This window comes from Vespula vulgaris, chromosome 9 (assembly GCF_905475345.1).
Source record: "Vespula vulgaris chromosome 9, iyVesVulg1.1, whole genome shotgun sequence".
Classification (NCBI taxonomy): domain Eukaryota; kingdom Metazoa; phylum Arthropoda; class Insecta; order Hymenoptera; family Vespidae; genus Vespula; species Vespula vulgaris.
Genome location: NC_066594.1, coordinates 815,001 through 842,845, shown reverse-complemented (window position 1 = coordinate 842,845; position 27,845 = coordinate 815,001). Strand labels below are relative to the sequence as shown.

Below are 27,845 nucleotides of genomic sequence, written 5' to 3'. Positions count from 1 at the left end.
TTAAAAAAATTATTATCAATAGAGCTATACATATGTATATAAAAACAGAGAAAATAAAAAAAAAGAGAAAAAATAGAAAGAAAAAGAATAGTCAAGCGTACTTATTAGTTATTAATAAATAATAATTCCTATTCTTTTTGTTATACGTAGAAAGAATTAAAACTAAATAAATCTTAATCTTTTGTACTCCTCATTATATCAATATCATGATTATTGAACGAACGTGTATGTTTCATTATAATATTAAATCGTTAATAATCAAGTAAGAAAGTTCTATACGCCTACATATATAATTTATGTTGCTTATGATGTATTGCTTTTTGCTAACTTCAATGTAAACATTGTCAAGCTAATGAAGCTGAGTTTAATGTAGTCGTTCATTAATTATTGAATAATTATATAACGGAATGAATGCGTCGGTACAAGCGCTACAATCTGTTTCCAATGAGTCGGTAATGTAGTAAATGATACAAAAGTTATAAAAGGATTCTGAACTTTAAATTTTATATTTTATATCTTATCATTTATATCTTCGTTTCCTTCGAAATTCTTGTGGTTTTATTTACATCACATGTATTTTCTTATTTTGTAATCTTTCATTGTATTGTATCATTAAGAAGATGACGTCATAGTTTACGTTATTGAAATACTTGTTGATGGCGGTTGTAAGTTATTCGTTTTCATTCAACAATATTCTATCGATCTTCTTTTTAAATAATGTTACGAAGAGGTGCTTTTTTTGTACGACATCTTAGATGTTTTATGAGAAGTTATCACGATGATGTACCTGTTATTGGTACACCACAAGATACAAAATCGTCTACTTTTCAAGTAAGAATAATATTAAGTATTTATTTTAGTAAAAATGAAATTACGTTTATTTTCTTTGAATATATGGTTAGAAACGTATACTGATAGTAATACTGATTATCATAATTCTTTTCTTTATAAAATTAGAAGATTTTTTAGAAGATTTGTTAATTTCGATATAATCTATGAATTTTGATTTTGATATGGTATAATCTATAAGATAAATATATATTATTGAAGAATATGGGAAAGTTTTTGTAATATTTGCAGAAATAATATATAATGATATGTTAATTTGATATAAAAGTATTTACCAAATTTTAGGAAAATTATCTACAAATGAAAATACTTGTAGACGAACTAAAATCTATTATAGAAAAGATAGTAGAGGGTGGGGGACGTAAAGCCATAGATAGACATTTAAGCAAGGGAAAATTATTACCCAGGGACCGTATCAATATACTTCTAGATAAGGGTTCTCCTTTTCTAGAATTTTCACAATTAGCAGGGTACCAGATGTATGGAAAAGAAGAGATACCAGCTGGCGGAATAATAACTGGAATCGGCCGAGTAGAAGGGTAACTGAAACATTTACAATTTAATAATACATTGAGATTATTATACTCGTTAATGATTAATAAATATTTCTACAGAAACGACTGTTTAATAGTAGCAAATGATGCGACGGTAAAAGGTGGTACTTATTATCCAATTACAGTGAAAAAGCAATTACGTGCTCAAGAAATTGCAGAAGAAAATAGATTACCTTGTATATATCTGGTTGACAGTGGTGGAGCGAATTTACCTTATCAATCCGACTTGTTTGCCGATAAAATGCATTTTGGAAGGAATTTTTATAATCAAGCAAATATGAGCTCTATGGGAATTGCACAAATTGCTGTTGTGATGGGAAGCTGCACAGCAGGTTTGATTCATTTATCATTTGATTCACTTATCACTTGATTATTAAATATTTGTTATTATTTGATTTATTAAATTAGGTGGTGCATATATTCCTGCAATGGCCGATGAAAATATTATTGTCGGAAATCAGGGTACTATATTTTTGGCTGGTCCACCTTTAGTAAAAGCATCTACAGGGGAAGAGATTACGTCAGAAGATTTAGGAGGAGCAGCGCTACATTGTCGGTAATTGAAATGCAAACACGTTATATGCATATTAATTTAGTTATAACTTCACGTTTTGTAATCTTAAAATTTCAGAAAGTCTGGAGTGTCAGATTATTATGCTGTCGATGATACTCATGCTTTGATTCTAGCACGACGAGTTGTTAAAAATCTAAATCGTATGCCTCCCATGGATGTAAAGATTGATACAAAAGTAGAAATACCAGTACATCCTGTTGATGAGCTTTATGGTATAGTTGGTACAAATTTAAAACGACCTTTTGATATACGGGAAGTCATAGCAAGAATTGTTGATGGTTCAAGATTTAGCGAATTTAAAGCATTGTACGGGGAGACATTGGTAACTGGATTTGCTAAAATTTATGGTTATCCGGTAGGGATCGTTGCAAATAATGGTGTACTCTTCTCTGAAAGCGCATTGAAAGGAACACATTTTATACAGTTATGTGCACAAAGAAAAATACCTCTTGTGTTTTTACAAAATATTACAGGTTAATCATTGAAAAATTAGATGTCTAGTGTTAATTTGAATTTAATTTACATCTTATTTTTTTTTTTGTTATTTATACATATATTCATATATTTATAATCCAGGATTCATGGTGGGTAAAGATGCGGAAGAAGGAGGTATTGCTAAAAATGGTGCAAAAATGGTAAACGCGGTAGCGTGTGCAAAAGTTCCCAAAATTACCGTGTTAATTGGAGGTTCTTACGGTGCTGGAAATTATGGTAATTTTGTTTATAATACTATCAATGTATGCATATGTAAACATTTGCGAGAAAAAAATCTTTAACTTAGCATTTCTGTTTGATGGATGTTAAATAGGCATGTGTGGGCGTTCTTATTCTCCACGCTTTTTATATTCTTGGCCAAATGCTAGAATCTCTGTTATGGGAGGAGAACAAGCGGCCAGTGTAATAGCTCACATTACAAGAGATCAACGTCTTCGAGAAGGCAAAGAGGTAACATTTCAATTATTACGTTTGTTTTACTTAGACATATAGATTTTACTTACACTTCATATTATAGCTGACGAAAGAAGAAGAAAATAAAATTAAAGAACCAATTATCAAAAAATTTGAGGAAGAAGGTAGTCCATACTACTCGAGCGCTAGGTAATCTATAAGTATTTTTAATGTTACATAAATAAATAAAAATGAAAAAAAGAAAAACATATACAAAAGATTTATAATAAAAAAATTATAATATAAAAAGATAATATTTTTAAAGATTATGGGATGATGGAGTAATCGATCCAGTCGATACTAGGACAGTGCTTGGGCTCAGTTTAGCTGCCTGTTTGAATACTTCAATACCAGAAAGCAAATTTGGTGTCTTCAGGATGTAATATGTTCTAGGATATATGTATATATTATATATCTTTTTATACGTTCATAAAAATGAATGTTTGTTATTATGATCTGTTTATAGTATATATATATATATATATGTTTAATGAAATTTGGGTCAACAGTTTTTAATTATTTCGTGATTTGTTGATTTTCATGCAAAGTCTAAAGAAGTTTATAAAGTTGTTAAAAATAAAAAAGATGTTTTTAAAAACGATAAATTTAGAAGCCGTTGATCCAAAGAAAGTTATTTCTATTTTTTATATGATTATATTTTATATGCAAATACATGGAACATTCCATAAATAAAATTTCGAGTGGGAATTCTTCTGTTACACATATACTTCTTTTTATAAAAACGTTGAAACGTATCGAAAAAAAAAGTAAAAAAATAAATAAAAAAGAAAAGAAAAAAAACATATAAAACAAATCTGAGAAAATTGATTAAGGTAAAAAAAAAAAAAAAAAGAAAAAATACACAGTAAGTTAGCGATAGAGAATGTATCACATATAAACGTGTAGTATTTAAATCGTCGTATCAGCCTTCGCTTTATTTTGACTTATGTTACAGTTAAGCTATAATTATACCAATAATAGTTAGCCATAATTAATATCGTATAATAATTAAGTCACGTTAAAATATTATACCCCGTCGCACGACTAGGTTTTTCAGTTTTCTCCGCTCGCAAAGGCCAATTTTCTTGGAACGATTGATCGTAGATAGAGTAGGTACATTTAAATGTAAGGATTGTTTAACAAAAAAGAAAAAAAAAAGAAAAGGAAATGATAGAAGAAAATTCGGCAGTCGCAGAACGGAGAAATATCGTGAGTTTTTATTATATAAGTACATATATATACACACACACATATATATCTATATATATATATATATGTACTTAAATGAAAATTCTTCCCTTAACGCGATTCCAACATCCCTTTATCACTGTCATTTAAACGATATTTATTTTTCATTATCACACAAAATCGTCTAGTATCGCTGAAGAGCGTTATGTCATCACCTTGAACGCCTATTATAATTCAAATACACTCTTTTATACGATACTGTATAGTATAATTCGTGTTTACTGAGAAAATAAGAAAAAAAAAAAAAGAAAAAGAAAATAGTTGAAACGAAAAAATTATTAGGCGTCACATATGACTTGTCCTCTTCAAAACGCTTAAACCCTTAATAATTATAAACCCTTTCGTGTCTATCGTATGTATTTCGTAAAAAAAAAAAAAAAAAGAAAAAAAATTAAAAAGGAAAAAAAAAAGAGTAAGTTCCACCTTAAGATTAAATTTCACTTGAAAACTTAGGTATCCCGAGTTTCGTCCTATTTACAATTAATGTAATACTTTCTTTCCGTTCTACAGGATAGCGTAGAGAGGAGCGAGGAAGAAGACGAAGAGTTCAAAGGTCGTCGCGATGGTAGACGAAACAGCAGCATTAGTCTCTATCTCGGTGAGCTTATATTTGAACTGTTCTCTGACCTCTTCTGCTATGACTGGTCTCTCCTCCGTTCCGACCGTCGTCGGAGATGACTGTTCTTCTTCAGCGATCACTGCTCTCTCCTCGGTTCTGTTTTTACCCTTTCGTATGAACTCCGATAGAACTGCACGTGTATAGTTAAAGAAGAAAATGGATTTAACGAGTATTTCGAGATGATTAATTGATCGTTCCTATCTACGTAGAATGAAGTGTGGTTTACCTTGATCTATCATTACGTCGTCCTCGAAGTCGACCTTGATGAGAGTAGACATGGTCACCTCGAACAATTTATTCTTATCCGTGTTCGACGATGCTATTGCTCTTTTCTTCCTACCGAAGCCTATTTGTCCGTTACTACATTCGATCTAAAATAGAAATGGCTCAATACGTAACGATGATTAGATATACTTAACGATTAGAGAAACTAAATGGAACATGTCTAAATGATGAAGCTACAAGCAAATAATTTAACAGTCTACTTGAAAAATTCGCTTGAGAATGAGTAATAGACAAAATGGGAAAAAGTACGAAGCGTTTTATTTTATTGTGCAATTAAGAGGCCTTATTATATTATAATTACTTCATATGTGCAAAAACTTACCCCTAGACATTTGTCTAGACAGACATTAACAGTACCACGGAACTGAACGTAGGTACTCTCAGGGAACTTGAAAGCACGGAACTTTGCGGTAAGAAAATCACCATTCACGGTGTAGAAGTTCTCGAAGAGATATGGATCCACCGAACATCTGACGGCAAAATGAATGAACTCGTTAAACATTCTTTCCTTTTTTGTTTCCCTTTTTTGTTTCTTTTATAAAATTACGTGATTACGAAAAGGATTCATTAGATTTACCCGTTAATGATTATCGTCTCCTCTTGAGTCTTCGTGTCGGTAACTTGCATATAAGTTACTAACAGTCCATAGATCGGTGCTGACTCATTGTCCAGAAATATCTCCATCTGCAAAGGGGTACCAGGACTGACATTGAGTTCACCGGTAACCAAAGTCCCACCTTGTTTCACACCCACGCCCAGAATAGGAACGGGTGCCGAGACTGATATTTCACCTCGAACTTCGATGATGCTGAAACGACAGACAATATTTTATTTGATTTCAATCTCGTTTATTTATTGCAGTTTGATAACAAGCAACACTCCTTGATTTCGATCAAGCACTTTACTAAAATTCGTTTTTTCTTTTTCCTTTTTATTTGCGACATGTTTTACATGAATGTATCGTTCCTTTTCTTTTTTTCTTTGTTTTTTTTTCTTCTTCTTTCTCCTCATATTTCTTTTTTTACCTTTCGATCACTTAAGAATATTACGTTCATAAACGAGACGAGTTATTTTAATAGCGAGGAAAAAAGATAAATATTTTTCTCGCGCAAAATTGACTGTTACTTATCGATGCTCATGAAATATTTCAAATGTCGTCGAATTTCTTTTGGAGAACTACCGTTCATCGCGTAAACGTGCGGAACGCCGACTTTCAGTCTGAGTCTCGATCATAAGATTCTATTGCACGAAACGACGAGCATCTGTCGGACAAGACCGTTGCGTGCATCGGGAATAGAACGACAAGGATAAACTACCAGGACTAGCATCTACTTTATATAAGTTTCTTTATTTTTTGTCTCAATAAAATAATCGCACGTGCTGTTTCTAACTCCAACTCTCAAGACTTATGAGGTAACGAAAAAAATAAAAAGCGTTAGATCAAAACTCGCATCTGGAATAATTCGTTGAATTTTGCCAGATGTTGAAGGGGGAAAAAGAAGAAGAAGGAAAAGAAAGAAAGAAAGAAGAAAAAGAAAGAAAAAAAAAACCAAGTAATTTTCATCGCTCCTTGTCTAGAAACTCGTGGTCATCCGAAACGATAGAGGTTGGTAATCGTTTTGCGGTTGGACTTTCTGCTTTATCGAGATAACGACGAAGAAGAGGTACTTTCGTGTACCGTTAAGAAGAGATAAATTCGTTATCGTGTCGCACGAGATGCCCGAAAGTCGAAACCTTACCTAAACGAGGTAATTAACGTCAGATTTCAAAGGGGGTTTTCAATTCTATTGGAAAACGAATATCTTATCGAGATTCAAAGAAAAGTACATCGCTTTGATCGCAACATCGGTCTACCAACCACGTCTTTACGAAGCGCTGATTATTTGACAATAAAGTCCTTACGGTTCCTCAGTTGCTTGTCGGAGTAACGGAGTCTCGTCTATGACGGTGGGAAAGTAAGGACTATCGTTAGGATTATTTTCAGAATGGTCGAAATTATAATTAACATCTATCGCAGGAAGACGTATCAGTATTTCAAATAGATTCTGATTCGAAGAGTCAGAAATTATTATTAATATCCATTAATAATTATAATTCATGTCTTATTAGTCCTTAGAGTTATACATATATCGAAATAATGTTAAATTCATTCAATGACAAAGAAAATAAAAGTATTAACGAAAAAAAGTATATCTCAACGATCAGAATTTTATATATAATCACACATTATAAAACGAATTATTCGACGCTCTTTAAATTATTTCAAAAAGGAATGTTACTTGGAGTTCGGCGAACTCGACGACTCTCGTGTAGCAGAAAAAAAAAAGAAAAAAGAGAAAGAATTATCGTTTCATCTATGTATATCGTTCACATTGGAAGCCGAGTTCCTTTAAATAAATTATCGAGATAGCTTGAAAAGCAGGCGCCCGCATTCATCTATATATCTCGCGCGTTCTTTCCTTTGCCCTGAGGACGAGCAAAAAACATTCTCATCTTTTTTAGGCACAACCGCAGGGCGTGTCTTATCCAATCACCATCGCAAAAAATCTTAGCTCGGTATAACTTATCATAGAAATGGAATTTTTCAATTTTTCTTTACAAGTTCTACACGAACGATGACGTTTCTTTTTTTTTTCTCTTTTAAATGCGTGTGTGCGTATGTACGTAAATAAATTTTTCTTCTTCTTTTCTTTTGTTTTTAATTGATATAGCACAAAGAAAAAAAAATCGGCTGAATCCAATCTAATAAAATATTAGATCAGCATTAGTTGAATTTATAAATGTTACATTGATTATCTGAAAATGTTAAAAGTATCGATAATCTTTCGTTAAAAACGAATGAAGTTATTGAACCGATTCTACAAGTTGGTTTACATATCTCAAAATAACTAGCCGAAGCGAGCAGCTATTATCTCGAAGGATCTAGGTAAAGATCACGCGTAGCGCGCCTTTGAGGCGGCACTTTCCTCTTTTCCAGGACACGGAGAAAGCGAGTGATCGAGAATAGAGGTCGACGCTCTCGAGCAACGCGACTCGTCCGGCAGGAAATTACGTGGGAGGACTGTGGGAAGAGATTTCAATCGAACTCCTTTTCGATACAAAAGCGATCGCAATATCCTGGAAAATACGAAGACAATAAACTTCCCGGTTCTTTGAAATTGCTTTATGGCTGATACGATTAAAGAAAAAAAAAAAAAAAAAAAAGAACGAAAACAAAAAGAGATTAATATATTCTCAAAATAAACATAAAAGACCTCTTAGCATGAATCACGCAAGATCAGTTAATTTTTTAAAGCAACTCATCTTTTCCTTCACGGATAATCGATGATAATGTCCGAAGAGAAAAAAAAAAAATAAAAACAATAATTCTATCTTGAACGAACAGCGTAATAAGCAAATAAGTTTGTAAATTATTTATATTGAAATTAAGGAACTAATGAGAGAAATGTTCGGTCAAGGGTTATCTATCATAAAATTACTATCTTTGCTTAACGGTAACAAAAACTTTTCATTCGATCGTTAACTTTCATGTAAAAAAGATATCGAACCTTTTAAAATGCTCAAATTTTCAACATTTTTGTAATACCAAAGAAACACATTTTTATTAATAAAACGTATTACGTATCCTCGTTTATAAACGGAGTCGAAGAATAGAATGAAATAAAGAAGAGAAAGAAAGAATGAGAGAAAGAAACAAGAAAAAAGAAAAAATAGTAAAAAGGGCAAAGAACTCACTCCTGCTCTTGAAATCCTTCCGGAAGGACGCTCCGTCGTACCGTCGTGTGATTGGCTGCGATAGCGTCTCCAGGTTGCACGACTACTTCGGTGATAACACATTTTACCGTGAAGGTGTGCTTGCTGGAATCCGCCGGCTCCTCCACTATTATCCGATGATAGTACACCTTCTGACCCTGTATATCATTATCCAGAGGTAATTTCGTTCGAATCTACTCCAGCGACGGTTAGACGTACAAGACCGTAAAGGGTGAACATACTAGGGAGGAGTATTATACTAAGAAGAGAAAAAAAAAGAAAGAGAGAGAGAGAGGAAGATCGGATTAACCGTGGAAACAATGAAAAAAGTTATTCACATTAGCACGTTAATAAATGTGCTATATTGGCATGTAATAATCTTTGACGTTACATATTTCTATTTTCGATCGTTGTGATTCATTTGCCGTAGAAATAACATTTGTTTAAGCGTCCTTAATTAATTCGTTCTTAACATATTCATGATTCATAAATCTTTGAAATTTATGCTTAAAAATTTTTACGATGTAATTAAATATGTTAGACGTTAAAAGTAATAAAAAGAAAAATAGGTATCACGAATATATGTAGGTATAATTGTTCGAAATTCTAGAAGGTATAATGAAAGATAGAATCATATATTTACATAGATACGTAAATATTAGTTTTTTTTTCTTTTTTTAATTCAAAACACGTGAAAAACTTTTCTAAATTTAGTAATAATCTTTTTAATAAATAATACGACGATATCTTTGAGAAGTAACGAAAGTAAACGAGTAATACCTATATAACGATGAACAAGAAGAAAATTACCAAGTTCTCTTCTCTTTTACTTACCGTAACTTTATTAACGACCCTCGTGATGCCGCATCGTAGCATGTCTTGTTCTAATAATGATAATCTGAACGTTGCGACTCCATCGCTGAGTTGCGGCTTGCAGGTTGCATCTGAAGACCAAAAGAAAAATAAACGTTCGAGATAGTAGTAAGTAGGTAGTAGTAAGTTGGTAGACCTCGTTACTCGTGAAATTAATCGTCGATCCGTTAATGACGCACGTATTTGATCGATATACATTACCTGGATAGTCCTTAAGTTGTTGGAGATATATCCTTGCCTGAGGACTACTTCTGACAATGTCAACTTCCATTGAACGTTCGGAACATCTTACTTTGCTTTGAACTAGAACAAAATAAAATTATAATCACGATATTTATAAATATCGTAATAACAATAACGTTCGTTTTGATCTGGTCGTTAAAAATGAACGATCTTATCCAATTCGAATAACATTTATTTCGAGATATTCGATGTACATTTAATTGTATGTTCGAATGATCATCGAATAGAAGGCGGTTACCAACATCGATAGAAATCGAAAGACGACCTTAAACGATCTAGAGTCATGATCTTATCCGAGTACGGAAGAAGAGGTTCGCCGTACTCGATCCATTGGTATATACTACGATAATTGCCCCATAAACTCGTGACTGTCTCGACCTTGAAAAAGCAATGGAGGCGTATTTCTCGCGTGACGTATATATCAAACGAACCCTGAAACGACGTTTGTTCGTAAAACTCGATGATGGATAGTTTCTGTGTTAGACAATGTTGAGACGTTACTATGGTAAAAACATTTTTAACGAGCAATGCATTTCTTGATTAATTATTTAAATTTATTCATTTACAAACTAGAAAGAAATATAAGAATAGCAATTTGTAAAGAAGTATACACGAGTCTTAGAAACTCTTTATACGTTTAATAGGAATAGTTGTCAGTAAAGTAAGGTGTATGTAAGTATCTCTACATACATAGTAACGTGGGAAGCGATTTAATGGTCCGTACCATCATCGGCTAATTTCATTCTCATAGTATTACCTTCTAAAGTGTAATGTTCGTGGCAAAAAGTAGACGTTAAACCAGTTTACTGCTATAAAGTAACGCGAATTAGCGACATTCCGAAGAAGGAATACTTATATATGTATGTATGCGAGTATACATTGTAGCATACGCGAATCGTTCGATGATTGTACGCCTTGGGCTAATTTAATTTTGATCGGTCGATAAGCTAGTCGGCGAGTTCCTTTCTATCCTATTGAACGTATGTACCTTTAGGTAGATAGGTTACTACCTACCTACCTACCTACCTACCTACCTACCTACTACCTGGCGAGAATCGAAAAGAAATAAAGAAAAAAAGAAAAAAGTAGAAGAAAAAAGAAAAAGAAATATGGAAGAGTAATAGACGGTTCGAAGCGCCGAAAGCTTTGATTCTAGCAACGACCTATTAGTTTTACGTTTTAAATTGAAACGAGAATGATGCGATAATAATAATGAAATTTTATGCGTTAGTCGATTGGAAGTAAATGCTGAAGAGAAAAAGAGATATATAGATTGGAAGTAAATGCCGAAGAGAAAAAGAGATATATAGATAGATAGAGATAGAGATAGAAATAAAGAGAGAAAGAGAGAGAGAGAGAGAAAGAGTGCATTGAACTATTTCTTTTTTTTTTTTTTTACGTCAAGATGAGAACAGACATTTCCTTTTTCTCCATTGTCGTGAATATTTAATTGCGAAAGTTCCGGAAGATGTAGATTTAAATACGAGAGACTCCGACTTTGCTTTGGTAGGATGGACACGCACGAGAAAACAATTTCAACGATCTCCTCGTGGACACGATTCGGCATTAATCACTTGGGAAACGGCGCGAAGACGCGATATTTTCTCGAGACCGACATCGCATCTTCGGTGAACACCAACTGAGCTATAATTCACGTTCAGGTATCATCGTCACGCGCGCAACACGGTGTTAAGAACTCGGAGAACGTTGTCCATGGCGAGGTCTCGTAATGTTGTAGGTTTCGAGAATGAGTACTCTCCTATCGTAACATAAAGAAACTCTCTACGTACTAGGTGTATGCATAATCGTGTGTAAGTTGAATCATGTAAATTTTCTCTTTTTTTTTTATATCAGTAAAAGTACCTCCGATGACTAGCGAGGACATCGAAAAAATTCGAAGAGTATGATCACTTGCTGAAATACTTACTAATCTTACTATCTAATTCATTTCTAATTAGATACATGTAATATCAGGTAGGTATACATAATAAAAGTATACTGTGCTTTTGAAACGACGTAAGTAATAATCTTGTAAATTGCTTCAAATCTATATCTGCAAATAGATACAGATTTTTTGAGCGACTTATATGCGTATTGCTGTTGTTATTATTATTATTATTATTATATTTGTTGTATTATTATTATTGTTATATATTATATTATAATATTATATTATATATTGTATTATAATATTGTTATATTATATTATTTATTATTATTATTATATATATATTATTTCATTGTTTCTCTATATTTTTAATCACGAAGAAATTGTTTCGTAATTTCAAAAAAGATCGATTCTATTGATTTTGTTTCATATTAGAGCGTGAATGGAGTAACCTTCATCGACAAAGATATCGTGGTAATCATAGTCCTCGTATTACGTGCTGATAAAGGTATAGAACGATCTTCTCATCATCGTCTTTCGTAAGATTTATAGAGTAGTATGTGTGATAGTATATAAATCTCAAGATTCATAGTCTTCCGGGAGCCTTTTATAGGATATAGTACTTCAAAGTATCGTATTGTTGAAAGATTCTCTTATCTGTTCGAGCAATTAGTCTGTCACTTTATTAGAGAAAATACACGACAGGAGGATACTCGACGTTTTATCAAGTGATCTATTAAGAAAAACAAACTTAATTTTTTCTCCTTTTGTTTTTTTTCTTATAAAATATACCTTGTTTGACAAACCATTCAATTTTGACGATACAACCGACTTCCTAGTCAAAGATAATATTAACTTAGAAAATCGTTTTTTTATTTCTAATATTAGCTTGTGTATCGTTCATGGCAAGTCTCTTCAATCTATTTAGTACGTATGTAAGGTATTTATCTATATATTCTTACATACGTCAGTTCTTATAGGATCGTTCGATTTTGCTACGTCACGATCTTTTAACCAGACTATACGACAATAAAATCCCTCCTCATTTTCTTCCGTTGATCGTTGATAAACCATCGTTAAGGTTTTAACTGACAATAGTGTCAAGTAGATACTGTACATAAAGTATCAATAGATGTATTAAGAATACCTTACTCTCGCGTAAGTACGAGAATAAGAAAACGAAACAGAGGATGAAAGAATCTGATTCGTGATACGATCGATAAGTATTCTTTAAGTATATAGATACATACATACCTACGTATATACATACATATATATATATATAATATATGTATATATATACGTAAATATGTACGATGTTATTCGACGAAGCATAGGATGGTACTCGCATATGTCTAAGATACGAATATAAATTCACTGTTCGTTCAAAAGCATTGAAATCACTGTCCATTCAAGTGCATTGAAATCACTGGATCGGTTTACAATTGCGAGCTCGTAAGTACGAACGCCATCCTCCACTTTTCGAATATATTATCTTTGTTTTTCTTATCTTTTTGCATCTCGTCTTTCGTTGGTAGCACTATTGATTATTTCGGTATCCTATCGCTACGATATTAAATCTAGAAAAGAGCTATAGAACACGGTTTTGGTCTCTCGCACACATCCATGCGTTTTATGCGCGTAAGTCTCGTCACTCGACGCACTCCGTGCTCGGTTAACGCGTAAATTACGTGACCGCACAGCATGTCGCTTTTAAACATCCTCTCACACACGCTGGTATCCCGATTCTTTTTTCCATTACCGAGCTTAAACGTTTTCTAAGGTAAGAGTAAGAGATTTCTATCCTTCGAAACTGATTCTATGTGATTCGAAATTATCTCTAATTTTTTCGCCTTTTATTCTTCACACTCTTCTCTCTCTCTCTCTCTCTCTCTCTTTTATTATCTCATATCTTCTCAAAGTCTCTAAATACTCTTATTATGTTAAACCTTTTATATCTACTCTTTTAATCCTACCACTATTCTCTCTGATTATAAGATTCTAAGTGTTTAGAATTACGACGTGTCCAAGTCGCAATGTACACTCGGCGATTTAAGTATCTTTGATAGATGACGGAACTTTCTCTTGGTGCTTTTAGAATCTTTTCGTTTAGATAAATGCTGTTTGTACTCGGTTCATTATCGACGATTACGTATCTTTTCACTGGTGAATTTCTAAGAAAGACAAATTTCGATTTAATCTCGATAAACGATTTTTGCTTTCGATTAGAATTATGTATCGTTTTATTTCTGTTACGTTTTCTTTTTTCTTTTTTTTTTTTTTGTTGATTCATGAATATTTACACGTACGATAGCTATGTATGAAAAACGAGAAAATCACTTTTAGATAAGAATCTTTCTCCCCTATTTCTCTGTTTCCTATGGAGACAGTGAATTAGTAGCAAGAAGAGTTTGAAATTGTACTCAGGCAAGAAAAATAATAATCGCTCTTGAAGGAAGCCAAGGAGTTAGAGGCGACTAAGAAACGGCGGCATCTGAACTTCCCCTGATGTTCGTGGAAGGCCTTTGACCCTACTTTTCTTCATCCTTTCGTTCCCTCTCTTCTTTTCTTATTTTTCTTTGCTACATTAACCAGGTTCTTCGTTTCTTTCTGCATTCCTTTTCCCACTCTTGAGCAAGGACTGAAATAGCACAATTCTACGATGCACAAAGGTTTTTTTTTTTTTTCAAAAAAGAAGAAAACCTATCCTGCAAATTCTTACTGGTTTCAATTAGATATTAAAAGCGTATAACACGTAAATTAGAAGTCTGGTATAGCGCTTCAGTTCAAAGAATAAAGGTCTGTAAGGATAATATCTAAGCTTCCGCATCTGTTTCAACTCACCACTCATTTAAAATGTTTTACGAGTTATGAACAACACGCGAGTGACAAATAACATGTTTTGAACATATAAAATGTTTTGTTGAACCTATGATAATAAAATTCTACCATTACATCACTGATTGGAGGAAGAAAAATGGAAAATGCAAATTATCGATTAGATACGTATGCAAATACGTGATAGAAGGTATCGCGATCCATAATAAAAATACCAAAAATTTTATGATCTTCTTCCTTCGTAATTATCTTAACGAGATATACTCGAGAGAGAAAGAAAAAAAAAAGAGAAAGACTGGAAATAAAAGACGATGTTCAATTAATATTCGATAGGCGATATCAAACGTACGCTCGGTAACTGTACTAAACGGATTCATGCTGACCACGTTGAGGTGGTAAACAGTTAATCTATGCTAAGAAGTCTGAAATTTCCGATACTTCGTGACATTTGCATACAATTTCAAATCAATATAAATTTCAATCACCATCCTAGACAATAAGATATTTAAGATCAATACGTTTAATTATTCGATTGAAGTCATTTAAATAGTGAACAATCATTTCATTTGATCTAAACTACGTTAATGGAAAGGAGAAATAACGAAAAATCTACACATATAGACAGGTGGAGACCTACGTCATAGAAATTACAGGCTGGATGATCGTAATTACAATGAACGTCATTTTAATTTCTATCAAGTGTTCTAACGGCGTACGGATTTCGATGCACGAGACCGCCCTCGCTACGGGTATATCACGCAGCATCGACTAAATTCTCTCACAAGTCTGGAGGGATCGAAAGAGGAGGAGGAGGAGGAGAAGGAGGAGGAGGAGGAGGAGGAGGAGGAGGAGGAAAGAACGAAGAAGTCCGTAAACGAAGCGAAGAATCAAGACACGTGGTATTCGTGTAGGTTCAAGGTACGAGTACCGTTATAAACGATATATCGGTATCCTTTCTTGTATTTTATGCATCGAACTCGTAGAGGACGAAGCCTTGCGAAGTCTCGAGCGAAATAGAATTGGTTTCGATCGAAGGACGATCGATCTCGATGAATCGAATTGTCTATCCTCTGCTACGTTGAGTTAGATCGTTCCTTTATGACCTAATATGTTTTTAAACGGGATGGGCGTTAACGGAAGAAGAATGTCGATTTGGTTCTTTCGTATATGATTCTGAGAAAGTTCTCGATGATGATAGAGAAACGCGTGGAATAAGCGAACACTTCTAAGATGATCGTACATGTAACCAAAGTACTCTATTTGCGTACGTTGAGAGTTAACGATTAGATATCTCGAAAATGGACGATAGCCTGCTATCGAGCTGGGCAATAGAGCGAGAAAGCGATATAACAGGACCGAAAGTTCTTAATCGATGCGAATATCGAAAGGCAATCTTTGGATAGTGATAAAATAGGAGCTAGGGAGGTTGCTCAGAGCTTTCGTAACGGTGATTTCATTCCGGTTGCGGCTTTACACGTACTCGCCAATACGCGCCGATTACAAGGGCTGGGAGCGATAAATTACTGATCATCGTAGATCCCAAGAGCAGGGTCGACGATTCTGTCGATCGCACGAGCGCGGAAACACATCGAGAATCCCTTCCTTCTCTCTCTCTCTCTCTCTCTCTCTCTCTCTCTCTTTCTCTCTTTCTCTCTTTCTTTTTCTCAAGGTATCCGTTTATGGTCGCCGGGCGATCGCGTAGGATCGGTACACGCAGGACGATGAGGCACGTACGCGATGGATATCTTTCTGGTACCTTCCTGCTACCTTCCTGCTACCATCTCACCAACTTCCTGGTATTAAACCGTGATCTTTATGCAACGAGAACTCCGATAATGCGAACGGAAGCGAGTACGAATATTTGCTTCGTCGATGAAAGCCTTGTTCAGAGTTAGTGTGCTGTCAGTCAGAGAGCTTGATAATAGTTACTGTCACGAACTGACACCATAATATCTACGATTTATTATCAAAAATATCTTTTATTATTTGTCACAGATTTAAATATTGTATACTGATCTATCGTTTATTTCTTGTTAAAAAAATTAATTTTTTTATTTCAATCTTTTCGTTCTTTTTTTTTTTTCTTTTTTCTTATTTCAAATAGTTCATCGCAATGTTGATACCTAAGACGTTCTTGAAGAATTTTCGATTTAAGTACATTCTTCTGTCAGTTTTGTCATTTTTTTATTTTTTTTATTTTTAAAGCTATCAAGAATCGATAAGAGAAAAACGATATCTATAGCAAAAGAACATGTAGCAGGTATATAAGTATTTATTCCAATTCTAATACACGTTCCAAATAGAGCAAGTTACGTGTCGATCGCAAGAAAGAGATCCTATCGAAGGAAAGAGTTACAGCGCGATGTAATCTACCAGTTGAGATGACTACAAATCGTTAGAGAAGGATTTCCTTTAAAAGGGCGGCGGAGCCCTTGGAATTCGGCCGCTACTGTTGCTTTCTGTCGGGCGTAATCGATAGCACGGAAGCGATCGATCGTGCGTCGCATACCGAAGCATACACATGATGTGCATTATGTTTGTATATGTGTACTTAAGAACTTTTGATATGTGTGAGTATGCGTACGTGAGGAAAAGGAGAAGGGAGAAATCTTAGAAACATGCAGGAAACGAAAATTTTTTTTTTCGAATTAAATGGTATATTAAAGAAAATCTTTCTGGCCTTTCTGATACCGTAAGATCGTTGCCAATTTAATACCTAGTTTTCACGTAAATTACACGCTTACTATCCTCCCGGAATAAGCATAGTCTGTACGATTTACGCTTGAGCTTCAATCGATTATGTTTATCTTTACAGCCACCATCGTGTCGTCGCTTCGTCGTCGTTAACGATGTACGGTGTGTTCTCTTCAAAGAGAAACGCAAAAAGAACAAGTTAAACATTTGAGCCTATATATATATATATATATATATATATATATATATATATATGTACGTATGTATGTACGTACGTATGTATGTATAGAAACACATATATAAATTTAAGTATATCTTTATCTATATATCTACGTAATTATGTATATCTATATCTATATATCTATATAATTATGTATACTGCATATATATATGTGTGTGTGTGTATTTACTGTATAATAAAAATATATTTTAACTGAGTTTAATCCGTATTTAATGTTTACTTACTTTCTAAAATAAAATATTGGAAATCGAGTTTAAAATGAATATATCATTTAATAAACTCGTTATAATATACGTTTTTCTAAGACTTATTTGCATTTTATACTTATCTACCAATATATATTTTATATACGTGAAGAAAAAATAGAAAACAAATATTATCAAAATTAGTCGTGACGAATCGATGAGAATTGTCGATCCAGAGAACGGACACGTTAGAGAGGATTCCTACGATTTGAAAGGAAAGTTGTTCGAAGATGTCTCGCACTTATCCAAAAGGGGCTATGAATAATTCACGACGTTGGACTTCGTACGAGAGATACGTTCCCGTGCTTACCGTTATGTATACGTTTTTTCGGTAATCTCGATTAAGTCCGCATTCCGTAATTATTTAAATAATTTTACGCATTGACGGTCCATAAAACATTCGCACGCGTCGTTATGTTCCTCTATCTTTTCTTTCTTTATTTGTATTCATCTCTTTCTCTCTCTTTCTCTCTCTCTCTTTCTCTCTCTCTCTTTCTCTCTATCTATTTCTTTTTCTTTCTACTATTGTACATTTTTTTGAGGCACATTCCACGAATACTATTCACTGATCGTGACAACCATCGCATTATTTACCTTTCTCGTTTTATTTTCTGTTTCCCCTATAAATGGGATGAAGTGGAATTACAAACTTCACATAATTGGACAAAGTGGAACAAGCGTATTATATGTCTAATCCTAAAAATGGTAATTTTCTTATACGAAAATAAAACGAAGTAAAAAGTGATTCTGAAGATCGATGACTTTTGTTAGACGCTATTTTCGATTTAAAATCGCTAAAATATTTTACCATAAAGCTGTACAAACGCGATCACATAGTTTATATATATAATATATGATATAGATATAATTATATAGATATAATTATATGAAAAATATTTAAAAACTGTAACTTCGATTTATTAATTCATTATTCTTAGGCAAGAAGAATTTGTTTACTTATTTCTTATGGTACTTGCACGATGTAATTCGATTGATCGATAAAAAAGAAATGTCTATCGAAGGTTCCTTTGAAGATATCGAATCAGATGAACTTATCTTTAAGGAAAACTTCCGGGATACTTCTTTGTTATTCAGACTTGTTACTCTCGGCCCAAAGCATCACGGAATATATTTTCCAGAGGATACTCCCGCTGTTATCTCTGATCGCAGGATTTAATTGTTTCCTTGAGCGCGTCCTTTCTTTCGAGATTCTTGGACAGCTCGAGAAGAACGAGCCGAGTTAAGAATTTAAAACGTTCTTTGGTCATTAAACCGTCCGGTATCGTCCTCTCGTACGTGATCGTTCAAGCCAGACTCGAATAAATTAGTTCTGCGATCGATCGATACTCTACTATATCTCGATTCCTATCTCGATCGTGCACGTGATCATACATACATATGTACATAAGGATTTAATAACACACTTCTACCATTCTGATTACATACTATCTCCTTTTACTTCACATAAATTTCATCGATCACAAAGTTCGTATTAGAGAAAACAAAAAAATTCTTAATACCGTAAAAACACTTTTACTTTCTTGTCTAAGAAAGAAAGAAAGAGAGGGAGAGAGAGAGAGAGAGAGAGAGAGAGAGAGAGAGAGAGAGAAAGAAAAGTAACACGATTTCATAATTTTCTATAATATTATTTTTCACGACAAACTTAATAAATTAGAGTGATCTGCGATGGACTATTGCGGCTAACGTCTATACTTAGTCTCTATAGCATTAATCTTATTTAGAAAGTAATATAAAATGTTGTAATGATAGACACGAGATGAAGACATAGAATCACGTTGGTACGTCGTAAGCTTTGGTTTCGAACGGAAGGCATATTTAATATAATAAATATAGTAAATTTAATATGATATAATTATATGATAAATAATATAATAAATTTAATATAATAAATATTAAAAACGGAAGGCGTTTTTAATATAATAGATAATGTCAAGTTTCCGTTATCAAATGTTACTTCTTTTTCTTCTTTCCTTCCCATAAAAAACGAGTATGAACGATCGACGATAGGAGTAATTACAGGTAATAATTTTAAATGTTGAACTAGCATCGAGCTTATGTCAGTACGAACGCGCGATTATGATTTTGTCAGTTTCACGGAACCCAAAGAACTTCTCTTATGCTCCCTTCTCTAACTTCTTCTGTAAGTTAGCATGTAAGTGTTCAGTATCTAGACTGACAAGGCTGCCTCTGTACTTGCTTCCTTCTATCTAACATAGTACACACACTCTAGATCGTATAAATCAAGATCGTTATCGCTGTTAGAAAGAAGCGTGCTATAATTTCTCGTTAATCCGTTTCCGAAGAGACGGCTTAGGTATGCTTTAGAAGGGTAAAGGGTGAGCGAGTTCATAGTAACTCCTTTCGTACCTTCTTTGTGTCAGTTGGATGGACTTTACTACTTCCTCTCGACATGATCGTGTAAACCTACCGCATTGCCAATAATTTCTTGTTAATTCGCGCTTTTACCGCCCCTCAATATATATACACCTATATATATATATATATATATATATATATATATATATGTATGTATATGTACGTATGCAGATACTATAGATAAGTGTTTTACATATGTAGAATACTTTACATGTACCTATGTACGTTAAATACTTCTCAGCGTGAGTATATTTTTCTACGAAAAACCATTCGACGAAATGATTCCTCGAAATGGACTTTCCTCTTTCTCGTCGTCCTTCTTCCATTCCTCCTTCTCTTTCTCCTCATCGTCAACTATTTTTACGGCCGATAATTGTGGCTCATAATTTATCGTCGTGCGGAATTGCCACAGTGGCAAATCGAGGGGCTCCGAAAGAGTCCATCGTAAAAGTCGAGCAATGACTGACTCAACCAATGGATGGATTTGCCGAGAGACAATTATTTTTCAAGGAAGGGAACGATTATGTGCTTTCTCACGCGCCTTATGAGCTTTCATAATGAATCGGGAATGATCGGTGTGCTCGAACTACGTACTACATACTATCTATTATCGAACTAACCGTTGCTAATTCCTTCGAAGAAGTTGCGAGTCCCACGGTGATGATGAGACGGTTAATTACGGGGGTACATATTTTAAATTATGATATCTGTCGGATGAAGTTTTTCAAAATAATGTGAGAAATATTTATAATTTTACATTAACACTCGAATATATTCATTAAATATATTAATACTCGAATATTTTCTTTTCTATATTTTTTATAAGAAAATGAAGATATAAGGAAAGATTAGAAAAGAGTGTAAGGGACCGGGGAAAAAAGAGAAAAAGAAAAATTAAAGAAAAAGAAAAAAAGAATTGTTTGAGCCGGTCCAGCGTACAAGAAATCGTCGTTGGACCTCTCTTTGTGTGTTCTTCACTTGTGCACGCATCGACGATAACGCGTGTGTTCGGTGACACGCGTGCACACGAGTGGTTCGACCGGTATCCGCCATATTTGGATGGACCTTGCGCATATAGAGGAAAACGTTCGACGTCAGTGAGAAATACGTTGAATCTTTGAACGACTACTTGCCGTAAAAATAATTCTTCGATAATTTTTTTCTCTTTGAGAATCTTTCTTTTTTTTTTTTTATTCTTAAACATCAACTCATCTTTGACAGAGAGAAAGGAATATTTTAATGACGTTATCATTATCTTTATTGTGTTATTATTTTTCAAAACTACGTTCCTTATTTATTTTGACTTTTAAACGCACGTCACGGTGTTCCGAAGAAACGTATACAAATAACAGTGTACCTAATACTTGCTGGATCACGTAATGGTATAAGAGACTCGTTAAAGAAGCAACGAGGAACTGTCGATCGTGAGGCTCGTGGGCTGGGTCGCCATTCACAAGATCCAGACATTGCAGAAGCAACGTGTCAGGGTTCACGAACCATTCATATTTTTTCTTTGCACACTTCGATCACGTTCATGTAACTGTACGCAAGTTGTTCGATCGTTCAAGAATAGCGACGTTCTTTGTTAGCATCCTACGGTCGATCGTCAAGTTCGTCGATCGTAAATACCATTTGACTCCTATACGATGATAATATCTTTTTTTTTTTTCTTTTTCTTTTTGCTTTGCAAGATGTACATATCTATGGAATATCTTTTCTTTCTTATTTTCTGCGAATTATCTAATCTCGATCAGAGATCCTTCTCATAGAATTAGAGACAAAGAGGATTTAATTAAAAATTTATTAGTACGCCAACGCGATATTATTTTCTTCGTAATTCGTTGGATTACGTTCGGCAAATGTTCGATCGTTCCATCGAAAATCAGACTTCCCGTTTGTTTGGCCTTTTATCCAGTCTCCCTATTGCCGTCTTTCTTCTCCCGGTTCACGCGTGCGCGCTGTTCAATGTCCGTGCAGATTGGCAACCGGTTTTCCTATGGCCTCTCCCAACCGATTCCTCACTCCCACTCTCACTCCCACTTCTGATTCCCATTCCAAAGACTCTTTGGCTTCTTCGTCCCCACTCGTTCTCAAGTTTTAACAGTGCTGTAACGCCCCAACATCTTCTTTACCTTTCTTTTTCTTTTATTCTTCGCTACTGATATCTATTCTGCTATGATTACGTACGAATCATTCTACGGTATCGAATTCCTCATCCTTCATAAAGTAATATTTCCTTTTCTACCATTATATTTCTAATTATTTCACAAAATTTTGTAAACTTGATTGACGTAAAGAAAGAACGAATAAAAACGAAATGAAAAAACAATCGTTACTAATTTGGATAATTATCATGTTGCTTTGTGCAAAAACATTTCACAAATCGATCGCGTTCGATGTGATGATTAAAAAAAAAAAAAGAAAAAAAAAGGGAAATTATTAAAAACAATTAAATAAAATCGAGTCGAGTTACATGTATTTACGTGCGCGTAACTGGATGTTCGTATCAGTGTACGTGTATGTACGTAGATATACGTATAGTCGGACTCGATCGTGGTTGTTATCTCCCACGGTGGCCTTTACCACGAACATTCTCTAGCAGGCACTTTCGATCTTGCCGATCTTGGTTGCACGATCTCTCGTTCGCGTCTCAGGCCCACGCGCCTGGCCACCCTTGGTTCACTTTTCTACGAACATATATTATACGAGAATGTACGCACGATTACGAATCATACTTTATATTCTTGCTTGACTTTCATATACATTTTTAGAAAGTGATAGACTTGAAGTTTGATTAATAATCCAAAAGTGAACTATTTCTTATCTTACCGATATTACAAACGGTTTTTGACGATTTTTACACTTTTGACCGTCCGATTATTTTATGAAAAATAATACTAAGATCGTTTTGAAGATAACGTGAACGGATTTAATTTGACATAAATTTAGTTTCATCGTAAAGAAAAAAAGAAAAGAAAGGTCGCGTTATTGTCTTATGAACAGATGAAAAAATATGTTAGTTATAAAGTGTATCGAAAACCACGAATCGAAAATCATAGTTGACGTATGCCATCTTTTAAGCACGAGTGCTTGTGGTGACTGGCAATCAGTAATCAAATATTATGTGCGGTTCAATATCCTTTCAATTTTTTACTCTATCTTCTACATCGTCCAGGAAAAACGTTATATCCTGATGATAGGTACTACCATTCGATCAGAAGTTTTGCTTGAATCTAATAAAAGTGCCGTTAAAATTTGCCGATAACATGTTGACTCTTGTCGTAAAGTTCTCTTTCTTTTTTCTTTCTTTTCTTCCTTTACCAAGTACAAATCGATTCAAGCTTCGTGACGAAACGAATAAAAGAGAAAAGAAATTGGCATGTTTCTAAAGCTTTATGATTCAACGAAGCGATGTGATTTAATAAAATTGCGGTGAGATGTCGGAGTACGATGAACTACTATTTTTAGAAATGATAAATACTCGTATACGTGATTTCTAATCTATTAATCTATTTAACGTATCATAAGCATACACACGCATACACATTAGACATTTAACACATATATACATTTATATTCTCGCACATTTAAAAGCGTATATGAGATATGAGAGTGAAATGAAACGGACATATGTAACTGCATAAATATATGAGTGCGCGCGTGTGTGTGCATAATACTTTCGAAATGAAAATGACACGCAAATCGATATTTTATATAGAATGAAAATAAAGAGTAGAACTCGAAGAAACCGTTGACTATGGATATGTTTCATCCGGATCCACGAATGGTATATCATCGAAAGTGAATGGATCGGTTCGAATTTCATTTCTCGATACATTTCGACGAGAGTACCGTACGAATTTTTTATTATGCTTACGCATATATATACATGTATGTATGTATTTCTATATGTATATAATTAATGGCAAGAATAATCGTATCCAACGTGAGGAGAATGGTCGTCGTTAGTAGCCATTTAAAATCCTTTGAGTACCGTGAATACCTGAAAGAGGAACGGAGGGTGAAATGACTGGATGCGTCGTCGAACTTTAACTATGGAGGAACTTCAAGCGTGGAGGATTACTTTCCTGTTCACCTTCCCTTTCTTTCCCACTGGTTTTTCGTTCGGTTAACTATTCCAAACTCTATTATTAGCTATTTTGAAGAATCAAAGAGAATTTAGCGAGATCTTTTCTCACTAAGCTCTCATTTACTTCGATCTCATCGTAATTACTCGGCTTGTCTCGAGCGAATGTGTCCTTGAAGATAAATGCACCATCCACGTTTCTCTTTCATTCGTTACCGACTATCTAGAAACTGTGACTCTCTTTCGAGATTATCATTTATTATAGCGGACTATCATGTTGAATCTTATATTTTATATTTTTCGATAAAAATTATGAGCAACGATATAATCAATTTCGAAGATATGATTACAAAGATCGACTCTTTTTTTCTTTCCCTCTTTGAACGTAGATACGCCGGTATAAATAAATCATGGATTATTCGAGTTAAGCATAATATCCTGTGTGTATACAAAGATGAGATTAGCGTGAATGCGAGGGAAATCGATTAGGATCGATTCACCAAGCGTATTCCATTAACGATATGGCATCAAAGGGGAAGTAATATCTCTTTGAGTTGAAGATAGAGCTCGATTTACTCCTTCTTCCTACTTTTCTCATTTTTTCCATTTTTATTTTGTACGCTCGTCTATGCACCTCTATCGTGAGCGTAAAGGAAAGAGGGAATAACATTTGTGCAAATAATCCTTTCGTGCACGCTCGAAAGCGTCGACGGCCATGAGAGGACTACGTCATCGCGTGATTCATCGACATATAATTCTCATCCTAACCAAGTACGAATCAACGTACTTGAATCCCTTCATACATAATAATAGATACGTTCGTCTTGTTTTTTCACGCTTCTAATGCAACTCTACGTGAACCTATAGGTCTCTCTCTTTCTCTTTCTTTCTATCTATCGCAAACCTATATCTCTTTCTCTCTTACTTACAAAGAGACTATCTACTTGTATTGTATTCATTCGATGTGCGTGCAGCACCATCGTAACGCTCTCGTTAAACTCAATTAATGGGATTGAAAGGAGAATCGAGAACGTATACTTTATAAATGTAATTTGGAGCACGTTGTTTCTTACGAGAGGGCAATGAATTTTATAGATCTATGAGGAAGAATACAAGATTACACATACGAATGATTAAACCGTTTGTATTAAACCGTTCACGTTATAAAGTATATACGTTTTAATAGCATATCGTCGACCCCTTGTCCTCCTTCTCCTATTCTCCCTTCTCCTTTCCTCCCCCTTACTCTCCCATAGCGAATGGTTAAACGTAAAGTCGCATCCATTGTTCCGTAGGCGAGCGCGAATATCTTCGTGCGCACAGTGCATACACGTTGAGGAAAAAGGGGGTGACCGGCGTGTGCTCGACGTAAACATAAATTATACCATATATACTACTTGCTATGTGCGTGTACGTATATGCATGCATGCGTGCGTGTATCTATGTATAGCGATCGACGAAGCATTCGTTCTTCGTTCCGGAAAAGACGAATGACGATGAATCCTCCATGCCTTTTCTTAAACGTTAATATCATTATTTATGGAACAATAAAGTGTATCGAAACGATTAATATTTGCGTGTAGCTTTCGAACATGTTGAAAAGAAAAAAAAGAGAAAGATTATTTAATTGAAAATTAGACAATATAAAATCGCAAAAGAATTTAATTGAATGAGAGTTTTAACAGACGATATAGATCATAAATGAATTTAACAGAGAATAGAATTCGTAAAAGAATTTAATGTAAGTAGATAATGTATAGAATGGATCAGCCTTGACTGATGCTTTATATGGCTACAGATCTGACGTAACGTACCGAAGTAGCGACGATCTAGGACACTCGATATATATAATATTAGCTTGTTTCTTTTTCAAAGACTGGATAATTAAAGTATAGGTAACGTACGCAAAGCTTCGTTTTTTCTTTCCTCGCATTAAAATCGAAACCGACGAGTTTCTTTCGTGAAAGCATACATTTCTACCAAAGAAACGTGACCGACGAACGTGAGTCGACGAGAGTAAGAGTGCGGAACATAGTGATAAATCATTCTTATTCGACTTCCTTCGTTTTTCTTTCACCATTTTTTTCCTTTTCCCCTTTTATATATATATTCTCGCGAGAACAAAGGGATAATATATTTGAAATTTGAACGAAAGAATACTTACACGCACACACATATATATAAAATATTTATATATATATATATATATATATATATATATATATATATATAAAATATATGTATACATATTCTCTTTTCTTTTCTTTTCGATCTTTATAACTTAAATTATTTTCCTTTTCTTTTCTTTACATTTTTCTTCTTTTAAATGATACGTTGCTTACCGTTGGCGCGAGTAACAGCGACGATAAATATCCAGGCGAGAAGGAAATACCAAAGACGGTCGGCCATGTCCACTCTTTTCGTGATGGTCACTATCGCAGGAAGGATATTAAAATTTTAAAAGAGGATACGGTGATATATGACAGAGGAGAGAGGGATCAAGGAAGAGGAGAAGAGGAAAGGGGGAAAGGAAGAGGAAGAGGAAGAGGAGGAGGAGGAGGAGGAGATGTTTTCGTTTAGTCTCGACGTACTCTCATCTAGACGTTGGTTCTCCGCTTTCTTCAAGGACGAGACGACTTTTCTCACCCGTTCCTGAGCGTCCTCGCTGAGAAAGTACGTGCACGCACGCAATAAAAAAGAAAGAAAGAGAAAAAGAGAAAAAAGAAAGAAAGAGAAAGAGAAAAGAGAGAAAGAGAGAGAGAGAGAGAGAGAGAGAGAGAGAGAGAGAGAGAGAGGACAAGGTAAGGTTATAAACACACAGGAAAGTAGTAGTGGGGAAACGACGATGGAACGCAAGAGGAAAGAACAAACGAGTAAGTCTCGTCTCGAGCTAAGAGATGCTCTCTGTGCGAGGCCGCGAGAGACACTGACGGGCCCGAGCAATGGCGGGATAGTTCGAACCGCGAGTAGGCCCAAACAGTGGCGTAGGCATCAATCTTTTAGCATTTGAATTTGATTCGTTGATACAAAGAAACGTTTACGATCGGTTTAATGAAATAATTCTTTCTATTTTTTTTTCTTTTTCTAATAAATCATTTTGTTCCTTTTTTAAAGAAAGAAAGAAAGAAAGAAAGAAAAAGGAGAGAGGCAGATAAACGGACGGATATAATAAGACAGAAATGCAAACTTTTCCCTACACTTTTTTTTTTTTAATTGAGTTGATTTAAGAAACCGCTTCGATATACCTTCGAATCACCATAATAAATCTTGAGTTCGTTGCTTGGGACTTCTTTCGTGGTCAGTGTACAAAAGTTCGCGATAGATGAGAAGAAGCTGGCAAGAAACGAGTGGACTGGTCGATAGATGTCTGGTATGCTCGCACACGTAACCGTAGTATACGTCGGGTATCTATTAATTATACTGAAGGCGAATGCGAGCGGCTATGGACCGTCGCGAAGAAGGTGTAACTCGTTCGAGTCTAATTGATTTATGAATCGACGATTCGCGCG

General features: G+C 34.4%; 2 protein-coding genes across 5 annotated transcripts; one reads left to right on the top strand and one right to left on the bottom strand.

Moving 5' to 3' along the window:
* Positions 1-511: 511 nt before the first annotated feature.
* On the top strand, positions 512-4,174 carry LOC127066347 (methylcrotonoyl-CoA carboxylase beta chain, mitochondrial). 3 transcript variants are annotated; one of them, XM_050999965.1, is made up of 9 exons: positions 512-831; positions 1,135-1,388; positions 1,464-1,735; positions 1,812-1,959; positions 2,035-2,450; positions 2,554-2,688; positions 2,786-2,922; positions 2,990-3,075; positions 3,191-4,174. In XM_050999965.1, exons 1-9 carry the CDS (start codon positions 718-720, stop codon positions 3,306-3,308), a joined length of 1,680 nt encoding a protein of 559 aa, XP_050855922.1. In that variant the 5' UTR covers positions 512-717; the 3' UTR covers positions 3,309-4,174. The 3 variants fall into 3 exon arrangements, with proteins under 3 accessions (XP_050855922.1, XP_050855924.1, XP_050855923.1); XM_050999967.1 differs by having other exon boundaries at positions 516-831; positions 1,316-1,388; XM_050999966.1 differs by having other exon boundaries at positions 516-831; positions 1,301-1,388.
* LOC127066349 (uncharacterized) lies at positions 3,829-27,731 on the bottom strand. 2 transcript variants are annotated; one of them, XM_050999970.1, is made up of 9 exons: positions 27,582-27,731; positions 26,679-26,768; positions 9,905-10,006; positions 9,665-9,774; positions 8,813-8,988; positions 5,655-5,885; positions 5,400-5,547; positions 5,019-5,163; positions 3,829-4,922 (listed from the first exon to the last, which is right to left on the bottom strand). In XM_050999970.1, the coding sequence occupies exons 2-9, from the start codon at positions 26,743-26,745 to the stop codon at positions 4,678-4,680; spliced, it is 1,224 nt and encodes a 407-aa protein (XP_050855927.1). In that variant the 5' UTR covers positions 26,746-26,768; positions 27,582-27,731; the 3' UTR covers positions 3,829-4,677. The 2 variants fall into 2 exon arrangements, with proteins under 2 accessions (XP_050855927.1, XP_050855926.1); XM_050999969.1 differs by lacking the exon at positions 27,582-27,731 and adding an exon at positions 26,928-27,275.
* Between the last annotated feature and the right edge of the window lie 114 nt (positions 27,732-27,845).